Source organism: Cyanistes caeruleus, chromosome 5 (genome assembly GCF_971803275.1).
Source record: "Cyanistes caeruleus chromosome 5, bCyaCae1.hap1.1, whole genome shotgun sequence".
NCBI classification, from domain to species: Eukaryota; Metazoa; Chordata; class Aves; order Passeriformes; family Paridae; genus Cyanistes; species Cyanistes caeruleus.
This window is the reverse complement of record NC_141705.1, coordinates 12,858,065-12,877,856: the sequence shown is the minus strand read 5'-3', so window position 1 is coordinate 12,877,856 and position 19,792 is coordinate 12,858,065. Positions and strand designations below refer to the sequence as shown.

Here is a 19,792-nt window from a genome sequence, read left to right as displayed (position 1 = left end):
ATATTAACATAATCAGTTTATATTGAGACTAAAACACTCATTAATCATGAAGAATTGAGACATTGTAATGCAATTTAAATACAAACCCCTAAATATGATTGGAAACATCATGATTCATCATTAGTGAGATAAAACCAGCTCTGAAACTTCTTTTTGGTTGTGTATCTCTTTCTAATTATTGAGTTTCCCAGTCAAATAATGTATAGTAATGCCCCATTTTACTCAGAAACCTATGAAGCTATGCAGATTTGTACTCTTTTTTAACTTCAAAGACATGCCTGGGTTTATAATTCTGTCAGCAGAAATTAATTTCTTCCTTAATTTAAGCAGTGTCTTTCTTCACTAATGCACTTACCATGAACAGAGCATGATGAACTGTGACTCCTTACGACTACCCAAACCATTTTATGACCCTTAATTTAATTTTTAGGCACTGTTAATGTTTGTCCTATCTATGTCCATTCAAGCAGGGGACTTTATTATTAGTATTGAACATAAATGACTGTGTATACTTGTTTACCCATCCTGTGTGTTTTGTGTGGAAGGACAGCAACAATTTTAACAAGACCTGATGGCTGCTAAGATCTACTGAGGTTCTGTCAGAGCAGCCTGGGGCCTGTGGCCCTGGAAAAGGCTGGAGCATCTGAGACAGACATAGAAAGTAGAAAGACTGCAGAACTAGTTTGAAATCCTAATGGCTTTGTTATCCAGTGAGTCTCAGATCAAGCCATACAGGCCAAATCAAGAAGGAGATTTGATTGAATTATTATTCTGTTTTCCTGATTCACAGAAACAGGAAGCATGAAGCCACCCCGAAACAGACCTGCAAGACCAGGCTCAGGCTTAAATAAAAATCTACTTTCTTGGCTAATGGCCACATCATATCTCCTTGTTTCTTTTTTCTCTTGAGATCAGTGAGAATGACACTTGATGTGTTGAAAAGCTCATTGTATTAAAAATGTGGCTTTACTGTACACCCCGTAATGCCTCAGTGCTCATGTTCTGGTTTTGGCTACTCCCAGACAACCCGAGTACATCAGTAGGAATCAGCCAGGGAAGGAGAGTCTGTATTTAGTTTATCAGATTCTTCCAGAAAGGCCTCTACTGTATTTTTCATTCTGCAAAGCATGTGTATGCCTGTGCCTTGGCCATGTCCAATTGGATATTTTCGCTAGGAGAAACAAAAGCTATTGAGCGCATTTGGACTGATACCGTACACATACAGTTAATATTCCTCAGCTGCAGTGAGAAAACAGATGTCAGCTCTACCTAGAATCCACCCAATATTCATATTGCTTCTTTAGCTAAATGTAATTTACACTTGAACAAATGATGTGCAACATGACAATAGTTTGAACAGTAAAACTGCAAGTGAAAGGGTAAAAATGTTATATTCCTTTGTGAGATCACAAATCAAACACATAATGGTATGTTCTTGATGTAACTTCTTTGGGTTTTTTGGTTCAAGTAAACATAGTATTTGCGAATAATGCATATAAAATACTTCATTGTTTTAACATATATCATTATGCATATAGTGCTGATTTAAAAAAAAAAATAGGCATTTCCACTGAAACTATCCAGTGTTTCTGCAGTGTGCTTGTAAAAACCCAGGTCTGTGATGTGAATATTTTCCCCAAAGTATACTTTTCCTCAGGGAGCAGTGGAACAAGAAATATTAATTTTATCTTTCATTAGAAAGTTTTATACCAAATATCTTCTCCATCAGGGCTCATGCAGTTTGGAAGACACGCATGAGAAGGTGTGGTATGAAGTTGAAGCTGGGTTCTGGTCTCAGCTCTGCCATGAAATGATGTGTGAGGTTTGAATCAGTCTGCTGATTTCTGTACCTCCACTTCCACAGTGGTGTGGATTCCTCACACTTTAAAAATGGCTTTCAGTCTTCATGGTGCTTTTATAAAGAACTGTTACTTGAATTGGCTCTTACTGCTCTCCCAATTACTTGTGTGTCTGAGCTCTGAGGTACTTCCTATACCTAATTTTACAGCTGCCTGGAGATGTAAAGATTCATTTTTCTATAGACAGCAGCAGAAGATATTGGAGCACTCATCTGAGCTCACATGAGAAGACTGTGGCAGCAGAGCTGCTCCTGTGTATAACTCAGTCACAAACCACCATCCTTGTAGATATTCCTGATAGTTTTTGAGTACACTAATATATTTGAACAAGTATCTGTAATGGTTAGGACCACATTTTTTTGCTTTTCCTGCAAGCAGGATGAAACCTTTAGTTCAGATGTGCACCCCATTACCATCATCTGGCTCTTATTTGTTCAAGATCAAACTACTGGCAAATGCTCTACGTTGGGGCTAATTTGAAAATATGATTCTAATCCAAGAAAGGTATGCTTGCACTAAAAGTTGTTAATAGAGAGTTGAATCTGTGCAATGGAATGAATTTAAGGTTTATCTGAGTATGACTAAATGAAAAGTAACAAAATAAAATATTTATATGTATACATACAACACACTGCTGAAATTAACAGGCATCTATTGCTCTAATACTGTAAAATGAAACAGATGTCATAAATGCTGATCTATTTTGTCTTTTAGCAAAATATCTGGTTTATTCCATATTCCTTCTTAGTTTTCAATTAATGATGACATTTTAAGGGATGAAGGAGGGAGGTGAGGAAGGGGAAATTATACTTAATTTTTCCAAATTGATGGAAATCAAAGAAACTGGAAAGAAAACCTCTCACAGTGTTGTTAATAAGTTCCATTCAGTGGGTTTATTTGTATGAAAAATTACCTGAATACAAACAAATTTGTTTTCTGAAAATAGTTTACATTCTTATACTCAAATTCAGTGACAATGTGTAAGACCTCCAAAGTATGGTGTCGTAACAAAATGAAAGAAGTGTTCAAAGAGTTGGAAAATATTTTTTTTCCTCTTGAGTCAAAGAAAGTATTCTTTTGAGAACTGAAGTATTTTCTCTTGAGTAAAGAAAGCTATTTTCAAAAGAGTAATAGTCATATTGCTGATACTGAAGAAAATGTCCTTCTGCCAGCCACACCATTATCTCAGTGGGGCTTTGCACTAGACAAATCTCATTAGCTACAACACCAGGCACCACAAGAACTAGACATGCCATGTTTTGGAGGACAAGAATTTAATACTCCTGATGTCCTTGTTGCACAGAGGAAATGGCAGTGTCTGAACTTGATATTTTCAACATTGGAAATGACAGAGGTCATGATGAGCTGTAATTCTCAGAGTTAGTGGTGATATTTTGGCAATTTTCACCAGAAAGGACAAAAAAGCACATAGAGAATGTGAAAAAGAAATTTGAGATGAACAAAATTAGCCCAAAATTTTGAGAGTGTGAGATGAAAAACATCTGAGGAAAACACCTGAGTTGTATGGCTGATGCAGTACCAAGGTGGCAGTGAATTTAGCTCAACCCTTCACTCTTGTCAGGGAGGGGCTGCTCAGTTCTAGATGGGATTGTTGCTTGATTGTTACTCAGTGAATTTGGTATTAGTCTCACCTGCAAGGTAGCCCATTTTTTATTATTTCCTTATATCCCAAAGAAGGAATTCCTCAGTTTGTGAATCTGCAATGTTGTCAGTATGTTTGAATGATCAAAAGAGACTGAGTTGTCTCACTTTAGTGAATTATCCCTTTCCAGAGGACCACAGTGGATGCAAGCCTTGCTCATTTTAGATGCAGGCTCAGACATGTTTACATATTTCCTCAGTCATTTAAAATTGGCTTTATTTTCTCTTGCAAAAAATGTATTACAATCATTGTACACCAATTTAAATAAGGCTCATGGGACTGTTAGCTACAGAAAACCAATAATCCCTTTTTTCTTAATGAAGATATGAAAATGTAACATCCCACTTTCTATTCAAGTCAGACATAGAAATTAAGCAAACTTGATCAATTGTTGTGGCTGTGATTTTAACCACTTATTTATCTTACTAGTAATCCATCTTCAGCTCCATGGTCTAGTGCCTCATTTAATAATTTCATTCTTATGGAAGTCCACTTTACAAATAATCTAATTAAAAAATTAACTTGTTCTAGTCATTCAAAGCAATAAACACAGGATAAATGGAAGTTCAGAGAAATAGAAGTTATATGGACAATAAAAAATATCCTTTTCATAGCTGCAGATAAATGGTTTATCTTAGTTTTACAAAAACAAAATCATTCTTCAAATTGATGTATTTCAAAACATGCCAGATTTCAGAATATAATATAGCTGAGTATTACTGAAATGTGGCTTGACTCAAATTGAGGTAATTATGGACTGTCTCAACAATATTTCACTTGTTTTGGCAACTGGACTGAGCTGAATGACTGCAAGGTAAAGAATAATTTCAAAATAAGCTTTTTTTAAGGAACATGCTTGTTAAAAATTTAGCAAAATAAGCAGGAAACATGAGAAAGTTTGAAAACAGAGGAGTGACATAGAAACCACCAGCATGCTGTGCTGAATTTTTGGATTATTTTTTCCTATCAAAGAAATTTATGAGATTAACACGTTGTTTAGGATATTTTCAACACTGCATTGAATTCCTTCCTAAATTAAGGGTTATCTTATACAGCTCAGTCATGCACTGGGAGGGATGACTGCTGGGAACGGGATTTAAGTGGATGTAAGTTATGTGGAAAGGGGTTTTGCTAAACTGACTATCTTGTTCATCAGACCAGTACTGGCCAGCAAGAACTACAAGAGTGCCCCACTGGTAAAAGCTCTCAGCAGAGACCCCAGCTGCAGGTTGCTGACAGACAATCAGATATCTGGGCAACCCTAACTCGTACAGGATTCAGATCAAATTCTTTTTTCCCAGTTTTCAGTTTCCAAGCAGGTTATAAATCCTTTGCAAGGTTATGCATTTTTATTTCAGTATCCAAATTCTAAAGCTGCTATATTCACCATCTTTTTTTCCTGTAGAACAGAGTCTGCTGCTCTCAGCTCTCAGCTCTGGGCTTGATTTGTCTCCAGCAATTAGCAGGAACTTGGTTGCTATACAGCACTAATGAAAGGAGCAACCTTGTTTCCTTGAAGGCAGTATAAGCAAGCATAAATAAACAAATGCTTCGTGGTGTTAATCGTGTAAATGAGATATTATTGCAACAGAGAAAGTAAGATACTAACCCTTTTTAAAGGTTTGATAGCTATCAACCTTTCAACTTGCTATGCAAAGCAGAGCTTGAGATGGGTAACTTTTTTGGCAAATATTTAAAGTATGAGTTTTATAGAGTTGTATAGAATTATTTTTATTTATTTATTTATCAGAAATAGTTATTATTATTTTGTAGAATTTAAAGTATTATGAGTTTTCTCCTTCATCTGAATGTGAATGACATTTTTGTTATATTTGTTCTGGTTACCCATTTTCGGGTGGGCATGGCACAGGTTTCCCAGAGAAGCTGTGGATGCCCCAACCCTGGAAGCACTCAAGGCCAGGTTGGATGGGGCTTTGAGAAACTGGTCTAGGGAAAAGTGTCCCTGCCCATGGCAGGGGGGCACTTAAGTTAATCCTTAAGGTCCTTTCCAACCCAAACCATTCTGTGGTCCTATGATTTTTCTAGTGACAATCTGCCTCCACAAATTTGCTAGTTATTGTTACATCAGTGTTACATCATAGATGAAGGTCCATGGTCAAAGCCAGGAACATGAGAAAGTTTTAATTTAAAACAAATCCTGTTAGGTTGCACTGAACTTTGTAATCTCTGGTTCACTGAATTTACTTCTAAGTGTGATTCTTTTCTGAGAAGTGACTGTAAAAACTGTATCACACATTGTCATGTTTGTATTTCAGCGACTTTGCATCAATTTTGTTCAGGATGTTTGATTTTGTTTTAAAACCACCAGATACACCAATGAAGATTTGAAGGTCATGCTGTGTTTAAACTCATGTAGCACCAATAAAAATGGCATTTCTGAGAAATGAAATCTCACTTACCTCCCAGCAAAGCACTTCAGTGTCTAGAGCAGGCTGTGCTGTCAGATTTATCCTGAAGTGCAAGTAAATCCATTCTACTGCCAACCTAAAATGCAATCTCTCAAAACAAACATGCTAAAATTATGGCATAGTCTTACAACATTAGCATTATGAATTGCATTAAGGTGGAAAACTTTGCTAAGGCTGATCATACTATCTCATCATGGGACAAGCTTCCATCACTGTAACAAAATAGGGGAATTATGCTGAGGAGTGGGTACTGTAAAAGTACTAACCATGTTTTATCAGGTATCTGCAGGTAAAGGGTGTTACCTGAATTATTCAGTGTCCTTTTAATAGATCTCAGTATTTCTGGAAAATGCTGACCAGTTTTTGCTAATGGCTGCATAATGCTAACTTTTGTCTTGTTACTTGGTTAAGACAAAGATATATTTATTTTTGGAGATACTAGGCACTGAAGGCATTGGTCCTTTTGTTCATTTATGTTCATTTATGAACAAAATGAAAGCAGCATATTCTAAAGCAAACTTCCTCTTTATTAGCTATTAAGTATATTTGGTGTTTTAAGAGAAAAAATGGAATTCCATGTGGTAAAAAGACATTAGTTGGACACACAATAATTTATTCTCTTATCTGATTTCTGATTCTGACTTAGCACACTACAAATTTTTCCTTTTCTTCTCTCCTTTATTTTGCAGTTAACTTTGACCACTTTCAAATATTGCGGGCTATTGGGAAAGGGAGTTTTGGAAAGGTAAGAATCAACTTATTTTTAGCAGTTAAATTTCTAATAGGGAATACTTTTGTGTTTTTCTGGTTTGATTATGGTCAAAGAGCAGAAGTTTTGTAGCGTTTTCCTTCTTAAGGACAACTGAACAAAAGTATGAACTGTCGATTCATTAGAATATTTCCATTATAATCTATTCACTAAAATTAATTGAGCAAAACTTATAATAATTAATTATCCCAAATGGAGATTTGCAGAATTTAGAAATCAGTCCTAGAAACAAAAATGAACAAAAAGGTAGGAGCAGACTACTTCTTTAGACAATCCACTAAAGTGATGTTGTTCTTAAATCTCTGACATTATTTGTATCTTTAAAATAATTGCAGTATTTTAAAGGCACTTTACATAGAATAAATCCTCTTGGGACTGTGTAAACTGACATACAATATAATTATGATCATTGAGTAAATGTTTGTTCAATTCAACAGGATTTTTCTGAAGCAGAGAAGATTAATGGTTTGTTTACACTTGAGTAGACAACCTTTCTTTCCTATAATAGTGATTATAACAAGGTTTTAAATTTATAATACAAAGCCACATAGCCACATATAATACAAATACCAAGTCAGAGAAAATAATATTTTAAAAATAATAGAAACCATTTCTCACAGGAATAGATCTGAAGGTGAAATATAACTGGCACTTGATTGGGTGACTGATCAAACAGCAGCTGTCTAGATCTTGATTTCAGTGATTCCTGAGCACATGCCAGCTCAGTGCTGGTGAGGCACTCTGTAACCATGCATTAAGAGCACACAAAGGATTTTGCTGGTTCTTGGCCTCCATGCAGAACAATGACTTTAATTTTAGAGAGGCCAGAAATACTTCTTGCAGAACAGCATGGTCCTTCATGGCATGGTCCTTATTCAGTTCAGTAGTTTTCAGCAGAAATTGTCTTTGAGGTCAATAGGAGTACATGCTGCTTGGGAAAAAGGGTGCTTAAAACACCCTTAAAATCAGAACAGCAGCGATCTGTGATTGTTTATTATAACAGTACAGAGGTGGAACACCATATCAAACTAAATTAAGGTCCAAGAGTGCAAGTTATATACAGGAAAAAAAAAATTAAAGATGTCCAAATCATACTGACCCTCACAAAGGAACAGCTATTTAGATCAGAGTTCAGCATTTTTGGTTTCACATTGTCTACTTCTGATTTTTTTTAACAAATTTTTAATATACAAATAAAACTTGTTTCATAAGAATTTCTAACCTGCCTTCCTACAATGTATCACTGTGGAATCACTAGTAGCTGGAATATGCTAAGCATAACTAGATTAAAAGTCTTCAAGAAAGAAAGAAAGAAAGAAAGAAACAAACAAACAAACAAACAAACAATTTCCTGTTATTTATGAAGACCAAAGCATAAGCAAAGAGCTACCTTTAAAGCAAAGCAAGGTCACTGGAGCCAGAAAGTCTTTTTGAGTAGTGCCCTGCACCTGGCTTGGGTAGCACTGATCCCTGTCCTGCTCTGTGCCTCTTTTGTTCTGCAGCAGATAATGCAGCAGGGCTGTGCCAGTGTCTGCCTGCACAGATAATACCCCAGGGAAGTCTGCATGTGCCCAGGAGTGCAACTGCTCCGTGGCCACACACATTCTGCCACAGCTTGCCAGCCACTTAGCTTGAACAAAAGAACTGGCAGCTTACACGGGAGCTGTGGCTGTGATGGTCTCACCTGGCTCCCACCTCACCTCCTTTATCTGTCCCTTAACAAGGAGCAATCTGAATTCTCAAAGGACACCTTTGAAGTGAGCCCCTTCATTTCCAGAAAAAAGAGCATGCTTGTGGTTTCTCTTCTCTCCTGAAGAAGATGCATTTCCTGAGAACTGCTGTGGTGTATCTTTTCCTGAAAAATATGCAACAGGGTCTACGAGACTGCACCTGCTCTTAAGGTGTCCCTAAGAACTGGGTACAGAGGCAGCAGCTGAAAGCTGGGAGCCGCTTCTCAGAAAAGACAGGCACTTGAGATACAAAGTACTTGATACCAAATGGCCCAGGAATTCCTGTGACAGCAAAAGTTGGGACTGAGAATTGAAAATGCCAAAGACAAAGCCAGCTGGGGGAACAGATCACAGGTGCTGGGGCAGGCAGCCCCAGTGGAGGAGCTGAGGTGCTGAGCATCACCTTGAGCTCTGTGCACAGGAGCGAGCTGAGCACAGAGGCTCTGCCATGGCAGATACCTCCTGCAGCAATATCCTGCAGAGCCCTAAGGTTGCTGTAGCAACCAGAGTAATTTAAGAAATATATAGAGAGAGAGACGGAGATATTGTACCAAGAGCAATAAAATAAAAAAATAGAGCATGTCTTAAAACATCCTATTGCTCTCAGAAAACAGAAAAGGCCACAGAGGGGCCATAAAGGAAGCAGGCAGTTTTAGGAAAGCGTGATACTGAACATGGTTTTATACGTTGCAAGATGCTAGAGCACAACAGACCCCGAGCAGTAAACACCCTGCAATAGAGATTAACAGTCTTGCATCCTTTTTTGACATTTTCTGCTGCCAGGTACTTCCAGAAGGACAATAATAGGAAAAGTTGCCAGCAACTAGGCTACTAAATGAACAATAAAGGCAAGACTGACTCACAGAGACAGACATTTGAAATGGTGACTGATTTACCATGTTGTGCTTTTGGCTATGTTATAATAGGTCATTTTAAAATGGGCTTCTTTCTTCCCCTTGCTCATGGAAGGAAAAACAAGGTGATTGTTTTTCTGTACTCATCTGGGAAAAAGAAACCTGTTACACCAAGGACTTTCTCGTTGCATTTGACAACTGCAAAATAAGGATTTAAGTTTAGAGGGATCTCATTCTTTAAGCATGTTCCCTGAGGATCATGCAACTCTATTTTCACCAATACAGATTCCCCAAAGCGGGTTCACAAGAGCCACACTCACATAAACCTGTAAGAAAATTAGATATTTCTAGAAATATCATAGAAACATTCACCAGCTCCCTGAGTGCTGTGAAGAAGAGTGGAGGCTTGTTTTATTTTCCTGTATAATGTGAAAGGGTGAGGGCTCCTTAGCGAGGGCAGACAGTAGAGACAGAGGCACGTGATAAGTTAGAAGCGCTGTCTCCTGCTTAATCTGGCTATTTTTTTCCATGTTGTAAGATGTAGAGCTATCACTCTTCTCAAACAAAATATTAAAAAAAAAATTATGTATTTGAAGATCATCCAATAAGTACAAAACCAAAGAGGATTGAAATTGAAAAATTCTCATTGTCCTTTACTGCAACAATAACCATGTAATTGCAGGTTACCGCTGCAAAATAATTTGTATTCAGGTGTAACAACTGGTTCTCAGAGATATTATAGTACCAATTTTCTCTGACTTCTCTCTTTGTGGGAGTAGTTATATTAAACAATCTGACCTCCTTAAATTCAAATTATAATTTCAATGTACAAACTCTTTCCTGTTTGTCTAAGATGCTGAGACACAAGGCTTAGTTCTGATTAATTTGGTTGTATAAAACAGTGACTTCCTGTGATAAAGTAAATGAAATTACAGTGGTGTAAACCAGATGGAAGCCCAGAATCATGTCTGCACTGATTGAGGGTACTTTAGTAAATAATATGCAAAATATTTCAGAAAAAATATGCTTCTATCCTAAAAGCAACATAACACACAACTGCAGAATATTAATATTGTTTGACAGTATAACATCCTGTTTTTTAGCTTGAGTTAATATGAAAGGATACTAAGCAGATGCTTCAGCTGCTCCAGATGTCATGCTTTGCTCAGGGGAATCTGGGAATGAATCTCCCTATTTAAAGGAAATCCCCTGGCAGCCTATGATATCCATTCTGCAGACTCTTTGTGTAAATCTTTCCAGCTCTTCTTGTAGGCTAAGACTAAGAACTAGTTTTTCAGAGTACATGGGCAGTCAAGGGGGCAGTATTTCAGGCAGATGCTCAACAGCAGGTTCATCAATTCCCATCTGGAGTGTATCTGATTTCTGTCTTGTGTTGTGGTGAGTGCTTCTGCCCGTGCAGTGGCACAGCCCCTGTGCCGTGCTCCTGGCAGCTGTAGCTGCCCCATCTCATCTACTGACGTGAGATGCAAAGTGTCACACAGGAGCATGATGAGTGTGTGCCCCAGCTTCCACTCCCCACCTAGCAGTGCCCTTGTGCACAGGCTCCTCTGGCTGTGGGTTTGCATTTCTCCTCTTTTATCACCTGCTGTGAAACCACATCTTGTGGCAGTCTGAGAGGTCTAAGTACTCCTGTGCTAAATTCAGAACAAAATTGAGTCTAAGTGCACCCTGCTCTTTCCAGAGCATGCACATAGCAGCTCTAAGTCTCTTCTAGTGGGAAATAGGGGAAATCTGTGTTTTGCACCAAGTCTGATATTCCAGCCATCACCATCTTCTGCTCTGGGAAGAACTTTGTTAAAGCTACTCGTGGTTGCTCAGCCAACACATCATGCAGCTTCCTTCAGCAAACTTCTCTATTTTTCACATGTGAAATCAGAGGCAATCCAAGAAGGTAGTTCAGAAGTGAGCCACAGCACATGCTGCTCTTGAAAAATGAAGCTTAGCCCTACAAATGTAATCTTCCTTCCCCAGATTCTGAGGGAAAGTTTCTCCAAGATACTCTGGTCAAATTGCTTCTAACCTGGTAGGTTTTAAGGCAGTTCATTGTTACCTTCCACCAGAAATAACAAAAGACACCACCCTGTGATAACAACTAAGATATGTTTAAAATAAAAACCTCTTCAGAAAGCAAATATTTTCACAAGAGGTTTTTAAAAATAGCACTATACCATTCCAGAGAAAATGAATGGGGTTCATAATGCCTACCTTTAAACATGTACAACACAGATGCCTATATCCAAATTGGTAATCTACAGTCTCTTTAGGGGATGTTAGAGAGAAACCATTCCAGGTACAGAGATAGTCCCCTACCTTATGTGGACATGGCCAGTGTCCCTCTCAGCTGACTATGAAGCTGGATAGTTGAGCTCAGAACACATATTTGCTCTGAATCATCACACTGTCTGGCCTTTGGAAAATGATATTCACAGAAAAATGGAAAGAGTGTGCGTGTGAGAGGCTTCCATACTGATACATGTAAATAAGGCAATTCTGTACAGACTTGCATCATAATGAGTCATCACAGATTTTTTTTTTTTTTTTTTTTGTTGAGGAGCCAGAGCACCTGTTTATCCCTATTTTAAAATTGCTCCTTTGGAACAAAAAACCCCCCAACTTAAACATTTCCCATTAAGACTGTACATGTGAGAAGAGCTTGAGGGTTTTTCCTTTCCTGCATTACTGGAAAGTTTCAGTCCATTGATGTCCTGCTCAGGAGAAGAGCTGACAGTCAGCAGGTAGAAGTGCCAGGGAGGATCTCCACTATCATCCAGTGCTGTCATAGCAATGTCAGGCACTTTTCACAATAACATCAACATGGATGCAGGTCATGTTTTCTGATTTTTATTAGGAAGTGGCTTCATTATATTCATTAAAATCCTATTGGTTTTGTAACCATGTTAAAGGATTTGCGTAGGTACACGTTGCTAGAAAATGTTTACTATCATTCTGCTTTGAAGCTGTGTGTTAGGCAAGCTTCTACCAACAACAGAAGGTCTGTTTCAGCCGTGCTGAACACCCTTGTCTTTACTGCCAGGTAAGAGAACTGAGTGCCTTCTGGAGTCCCAGCAGTGTTTCAAAATAGGTTTACATTACATATTTTGGTGCTGCATATGATCTTGGTTTGCCACATTGGTCAAACTTGTAATTCTCAGCTGAGTAAAACTCCGTGCTCCCAGCAGTCTCTCAAGTTAATCCTTCAATAGGGAGGCTTTTAATGTAACGGATTAGGAGCCTTCTGCAAACACCTAACTCTTGGCCAAGTTGTACATGAAAATCATGATGGAAACTAATGTACACGACTGAATTTCTGGACTTTGTTTCTGAGCTAAAATCCCCAAATGTTGTACTTTATAATGTGACTTGCTAAATTGGCGTCTCCACATATTCTAAGACAGGATGTTAGGATTTGTCCCTGAAAATTCTGCTTATGATTTTGATGGACCTGTGGGAGCTTGAACAATTAATTTCCATCCCTTCTTTTCCCACTCAGTTTCAGCTCTATCCCACTTGATACTTTTTCTTCCTCCAAAAGGCCAAACACAATTCCTCATGGTTCCACAGCGAGGGTTATTTCCATGTAAGTGTGAACATTTTGTTATCTTAAGGGTATCAACAATATCCAGATTTTTCATAACAGTCCAAGGTGAAAAATGAAACAAGACTTCAGTACTCACCATTGTGCAGCACTGATGGGCTCAAAATAAAGTGTCACTGTCTGTGTTTTCCTTAATAGTGGAACGTCTCCTGGTCTTAGGAAAGGTAATTAGAAACCCTGATTAATCATTAGAGGTTAAAGATACTCTATGAACTCCTGTATTTGGAGTAGATTTGTGCTCAAGGACACACTTCACAAAAATAGAGTTTCAGAGAAATAAACGTGGTCTGACCTTACCAGCCCTCTACAGTTTCAGCTGTGGGAAGTTGCCTTAGTTACTCCTGATTGCTCCTAAATATTGGGCACATAAGTTCCTTAAACTCAGACACAAAGGAGTTCTCTTTGGTTGCCATCATGTTGTAATCTCATCTCTTACTGTGAATTAATTAATTAATTATTTTTTTGTGTGCATAGTATGGGAACGTGTATGGTTTTGTATGTATTTAAATATACAAATGTTTGTGTTTGTATGTATTTAAATATGCAAATAAAAAAGTAATGCCCACACCAAGTGAATGCAGAATACCTGGATTCTCAGACACTACAGACCTGGGATATCTAAACCAGACATTTTGCTTGTGACGCTCTCCATTCTCAAGGTAAAATACCATGACAGAAGACAATCCAGACTTCCCATGGGAGTTTTCTTGACTAAGGTTTTCTTCATGCCTTTACATTATTTGACTTTTTATTAAAAAAAAAAAAAAAAAGATATATTAAAAGCATAGAAGTTTACTGCCAGAGACTAAACATTGTAATGGTCTCTTGTGAATTCAGAAGCATTATGATGAATATCTGTATGAAAATTCTTTTTCTTTTCAACAATAATTAAGGGAGCATAATTCTGATATTATAGATGAAATATTGAGCCTTGGGAACACAGGCAAGGCTTATGCAGTAATCAAGATGTGAATATTGATTTGTGGGATTGAAGGCAATGACAGCGCATTTTCCTAGGCAGAAGGCAGTAATTTCTCTGATTAATTAAATAACCTGTGATTTCAGCCATTGCAACATAATCTTCTCAGCTTTACCATGTAACTTCTGAAAGTTATGTTATTTTTGTATGTCCCTATTTCTTCTTATGCAGGGTTGAGTTGTTTTTTTGTTAATTTTTAATTACAATATATTACAAAGAATCCTGCAGAGCTGTGAAGTGAACTTACTAAAGGTCTTATTCAGCTGTGGTATCCAGATCTGAATTATTGAAATACCATCAAAGACTCCTTTTTTTTCCAGAGTCACAACTGAATTCACTGTCTCAAGGTGTCAAAATTTTTCTTTTACTTTGCTGCCAATTAGGTGTGCATTGTACAGAAGAGAGACACCAAGAAAATGTATGCCATGAAGTATATGAATAAACAGAAGTGCATTGAGAGAGATGAAGTTCGCAATGTTTTCCGGGAGCTGCAGATAATGCAAGGCCTGGAGCATCCCTTCCTAGTCAATCTGTGGTAAGAAAATCTTTAAAATGCTCTCATGACTCATTTTCTCCTTGTTGCTGAAACAGTTCAGAGAAAAGAAGGCTGGAAAGCTGAAAAGAAGAAAAGATTTTTAGTGACCTCCTTTGTAAAAGGTATTAGGTTTTGCAGGGAGTTTTATTTTTCATTAGTATTTTTGAGGTGTCTTTTTTAATTGGAATATTTAAACATCAAATTCATCTGGTAATTTCTGGTTTGATTTCTCTCCAAATTGTTGCAAGTGTGTGGAAATGTGTTGTCCTGTCCCATTTATTTTTGACAATATTTGGACAAAGCATCTCGCATAAAGCTGTGGAATATCAAACCAAATCATTAATTTAATTTTTTTATTTGATTTTATTCAGAGAAAATTCAAAACTCGATTACATTCTAAAAATTATTGTCACAGGACAACAGAAAAGTGCCTTTTTGTCAACTGGAATTTCCCTTACGTTCTCCATGCTAGCCACTGAATCTTTTGGTCATATATGAGTAGGAGAAAATGCTGGTCAAGCAATGACTAGCTTCAACTACACCACCAGCTTACAATATTTACTGGCTCTTATGTAGTGTGGCTTACAATACTTGCTGGCTTTTGTAGTGATAGTAGTCATGGGATGCAGAGTTTTCCTCCTTATCTAATGACCTGAATCATCAGAAAATAAAAAGGTGGAGGGGACATAAACCTTTTACAATATGAAAATTATTCAGTTTGTGAATAGCTTGATTGGCTGAAGATGGTTACAATGCACATTGATCTTGTGTTTGGTGAGTTTTAGCTGTCTTACTTGAGGTCACTGCCTAACCTACAGTGTTCTACCCATCCCTTAGCTGACTCCTGGTGCCAGGGTAGCACCTTTCATAAATTAAAAGCCAAACTGTGTCCTGTATTGAGTGAACACAGTTTTAACACAATTGCACTCTGTCATAACAGAAAGCATTTGAACCCAAAATTGATTCTAAATTAGGTCCAAAAGGACCTAATTATATACATACATATGTGTTCTTCACTTGGTGTGAATGATCTGACCTAATCTAATACCCTGTTGAAGGCTTAAAGTAAAATACGTCATTGTGACTGTAATACAAAACTTTCCCAGTATATTTTCCAAGGTTCCAGCAAGCTGTAGTCTTGGGATTTCTTTACCAAAGATATGGTATGTCTGTGCTTAGGAGCCTGTGGAGTTCTCTGTTATGTATTTATCTACCTTTTTTGAAATCCCACTAACTTTTGTTCTTTACCAGGAGGTGTGGAAGTTTCCACCATGTAAACAGACACTGCACAGAAACAGTCATAGGTTAATGTGATCTGAGAGATAAACATAACAGTGCTGAAAGACTGAAGATCAAATATTTATTGTGAAAAAAAGAATGCTAGATTCCCATTACTGAGTTATAATCAGATGATAAATATTATTTCTCATTTTTTTTTCCATGCCAAAGATTAAACTTCAAATAAGCAATACCTTAAAATGTATTAGGCATCATGATGGCTTTGATCCTTCCTACGCTTCTAAGATACCGTCACAGGATATGGAGACTCAAACATTATACGTGTATATGAGAAACGCAGAAAATGAAAGAGAAATGTAGTACTTTAGAATTACAAAACATTTCAGGCAAATAGGACACTATTCAAGATGCTTCAGTGCACTAGCAATTTTTTATATTTGATGTCTCTTGCAGTGGTTGTAGTTGAGCAATCTGCAAGCACTGGTCTCTCCCCTCTCCTGACCAGTGACAGGACTCGAGGAAAAGTTGTGTCAGGGGAGGTTTAGGTTGGATATGAGGGAAAGGTTCTTCACCCAGAGCGTGGCTGGGCACTGGCACTGGTTCCCCAGGGAAGGGGTCACAGAACCAGCCTGACAGAGCTCAAGGAGTATTTGGCCACTGCTGTCAGCACACGATGTGAGTCCTGGGGTGTCCTGTGCAGGACCAGGAGCTGGACATGATCCTTGTGGATCCCTTCCAACTCAGGGTGTTCTGTGGTTCTATGATTCTGTATGAGGCTCTACTGACACTCCCCTGAACTCAGACTAACACAATTAGAATTGTAGGAATTTTTCTAAAAGATAATTTCGTTGACCCTTATTATTTTCACCTGAAGGAGTCACCTCAAACACTGCACATTCAAATGTCTGGATTCAAAGCCCTCACTCCAGAGTGAGCTACTGAACTGCTGGAGAACCTGTATTTCACCCTGGGACATCAAAGGGAAAACTTGAGCCTGAGCCTTCCCAAAATTAATCTACTCTACCTAAATAACTCTCTTCTTGTATCAGCCTTATAATATGTTTCTATAAAAAATTAGCCTTGAAAAATCCTAAATTAATTTAAAATATCTTGTGATATATTTCTACTACACTTGTAGGCTGCAGTAGCATTTTCCAGACCTCTGACTTCTCTGTCTCAAATCTCAGCTGAATTTCAAGATATTCTACATATTATAACTTCAATAATGACCTTTGTTATTGAAATACAACGCACAAAAATCATAAATGATCCATGAATAATGGTCACATCTGCTCTGCTAACACTAAGCTCTTAAATATATTAATTATACTTTATTTATTTAATATTTGAAACTCCATTTTTATTTCTACCATGGGGAAAGGAACACTGCAACTATGAATGGAATAGTCCTTAAATATGTTGTTCCCAGAAATAACTTCTTAAAATAACATTGTCATTGATTGTTGGTGAGCTAGCATTCTGTTTAATGTATTTCTACTTGCAGTTTAGATGTAATAACAATTTGCATCAAATACATTTACATTGTAGTTATAACTTACATTAGATGATTAGCAGGAATCCATGAGTTTTCCTCCTATGAGTCAGTTCCTGACACACTAATGGAAGGAAATAGTTGAATCTGCATTTCTTCTATGGTAATTGTAGCTAGATTAGTTTCATTTTTCAGAGTCAGATTTTGCTGTTTGTTTTGTTAATTGCACTGCAAATGTACAAACAGACTGTAACAGGAGCTACTAACCCTGTACTGTTTCAGAAACTGGAATATTAATCTAACAAGCAACAGTTATGCCATGGTGTATGGGGAATAAGACAACTTCAGCTTGTTTAAATGCCAAAGTTCTTTTGTACTAGTCTGTCTTTCCAGACAGACTTCTCTTAGGGTTCATATCAGCTTTTAGAAAACCTGTCTAAAGTATGATTTTTGTGACTAAAACCCAGAAATTAAAATATTTTATTTTTCCTAAAATACAATTTTTCTGTAACAATGATTTCAGTGTCTTTTTTTTTTTTTTTTAATTTGGCTAAATTGAAATAGAATAGTACATATTTCAATTCAAAATGTCAAATCCTAAATCAATTTTGAAAAGTATACTTGGAGGAAATTCTGTTGTGATAACTTTTTCATGAGTTTGTGGTACTGTCCCTGACCAGAGCAACTGATTTTCAATAGTTTATGATCTGGACTTCAAAATAAAATTAAAATAGTAATAAATCTCCTAACAACTCCTTGAACAAAAGGGAATACTAAGTAAGCATATTAATCTTTCTTTGAGAAATTACATCACCAAAAGTAAGATCTGGCAATTTAAGAAGCAAACATGAATACTGAAAAGTCCTTTAGTTTTCATGTTAACTGAAGAAAGTAATGAGATGTGTGTATACAATCCATCACCAGTTAAATTTTTGTGGAGAGAAAAAGAAGAGGAAAGAAGGTAAACATTCTGTGGTGAGTGGTTCTGCTGGATCTATCAGTAACCACAGCCTGCACAAGAATACAGAGCAGTTCATGGAAAACAAGGGTAGCATCTTAACTCTGAAAGATCTCTATTAAGAAGCTTTTTGAGGCTCATGCATCTTCTCTGAGCTTTATTAAATTTAACTTCACAATCTCATCCTATAAATCACATTATTTGAAGTATGAACTGTCTTTCATAACATCTGACACAGAAAGGAATCATTCTTCTGTAAATGCTCAAGGATAACTGTTTTGCAGGAAGGGTTTGGGATTGATTTATAACCTTCATTTTATAAATGAAATTGAATAAATGCTTAAAGCCACTTTTATCACCATTAGAGGCATTTCTGATAATAGAGATTCCTTCTTGAAATAAAATGCAGTCCTGTTTTTTACCAGACCTGGTTTTTTGTCATGGGTATTTCAGGCATAGATGAATGGGCTGTAGAAATGTCAGCTGCCAGCTTGGTCCCACCTTGAGACTGCTCCTTTCTAATATTCAGCATTTTATCCATGCTCATTCTTCCCCAGATATCTGAGTGTACCCTGGGCAAGATGAGTGGTGTTCCTGAAAGTATTCACATTTTAAATGCGTTTTTTACCACATGCATTAGGACTAAGCCAAGAGCCAGGTTACTTGCCAGGTACCAGTGCAGGTAGATTTGGTATTGTGTGACTTGTCCTCAATCATTAAGAGATGTTTGAAGCATCCACTGGCTGCTCTGAAAACAACATGGCTTACCACAAAAGACAGAAATTTTTTCTCAAACAAAAAAAAAATCATGTATCAAAGTGGTTTCTATGCTGATGAGGAACTGAAAAAAAATGAAAAAAAAAAATTTGGACCATTTCTCAATTCACATTTCTCAAAAGTTTTAAAACATTGAAGTGATCTTTTTAATAGCCTTGCTAAAATTTTTTTACCTGCCAGAACATTTTCTAAAGTAACAGAGGGAGACGAATAACCATTTTCTTTTTTAGCTTATAGGTCATTTTCCTAGAATAGACAAAACAGTAAGTTTGATTTATTCAACAAGCCATGAAGAAGTGTTAGCTGTATTCTCAGAGTGGCTACATACTGTGATGTATTTTTCTTTTGATTTATCAGTTTATGGAAACTGCATGTATTCCATGACAGACCCACAAAAGTACTCTACTGTTGCCAGCTACAGTAAGTTTCAAATCCAGTAAACCAAAGAACACACATTGCAGCAAAAATGTTCCTGCATTTCTGAGTTCATCCCCCAACATGACTTCAAAAGAAAGAGGAGGTAAAAAAGAGGAAAAAAACAACATTCTGGAGACAAGAAATTATTTGTTCAGTCTCAAGTGTTGGATGGATTGCTTAATGTACACATATATACAGACACATAACTGGAAATTAACACTTCCTTGTGAAAGGTGCTCTTTCTAGAATATTTTGGGAGCAATGTCATCTTGGACTACCCCATAGTATGGCTTTGCTCTTCAGGTTGGTGTCAAAATGTGCATAAATCTGCAAATTTAGGGATGCAAGAACAGCTGACCATGAGTTTGACTGCTGGGTGGAGATGAAAATGACCAACCAAGGAGCACCAATTACCCATCAGAGACCAAGACAAGGAGAGGAGGTGGTTTAGGTCTGTCCAGGTGAGCTTGTTTAC

General features: G+C 37.2%; 1 protein-coding gene across 1 annotated transcript in view; it reads left to right on the top strand.

The window, feature by feature from the left end:
* Positions 1–19,792, top strand: part of STK32B (serine/threonine kinase 32B) — a 154,357-nt gene that overhangs the window by 20,833 nt on the left and 113,732 nt on the right. The window contains exons 2-3 of the mRNA XM_086889185.1: positions 6,641–6,696; positions 14,283–14,434. Coding sequence (XP_086745311.1) covers positions 6,641–6,696; positions 14,283–14,434 — 208 coding nt within the window. The remainder of the gene's footprint in view (positions 1–6,640; positions 6,697–14,282; positions 14,435–19,792) is intronic.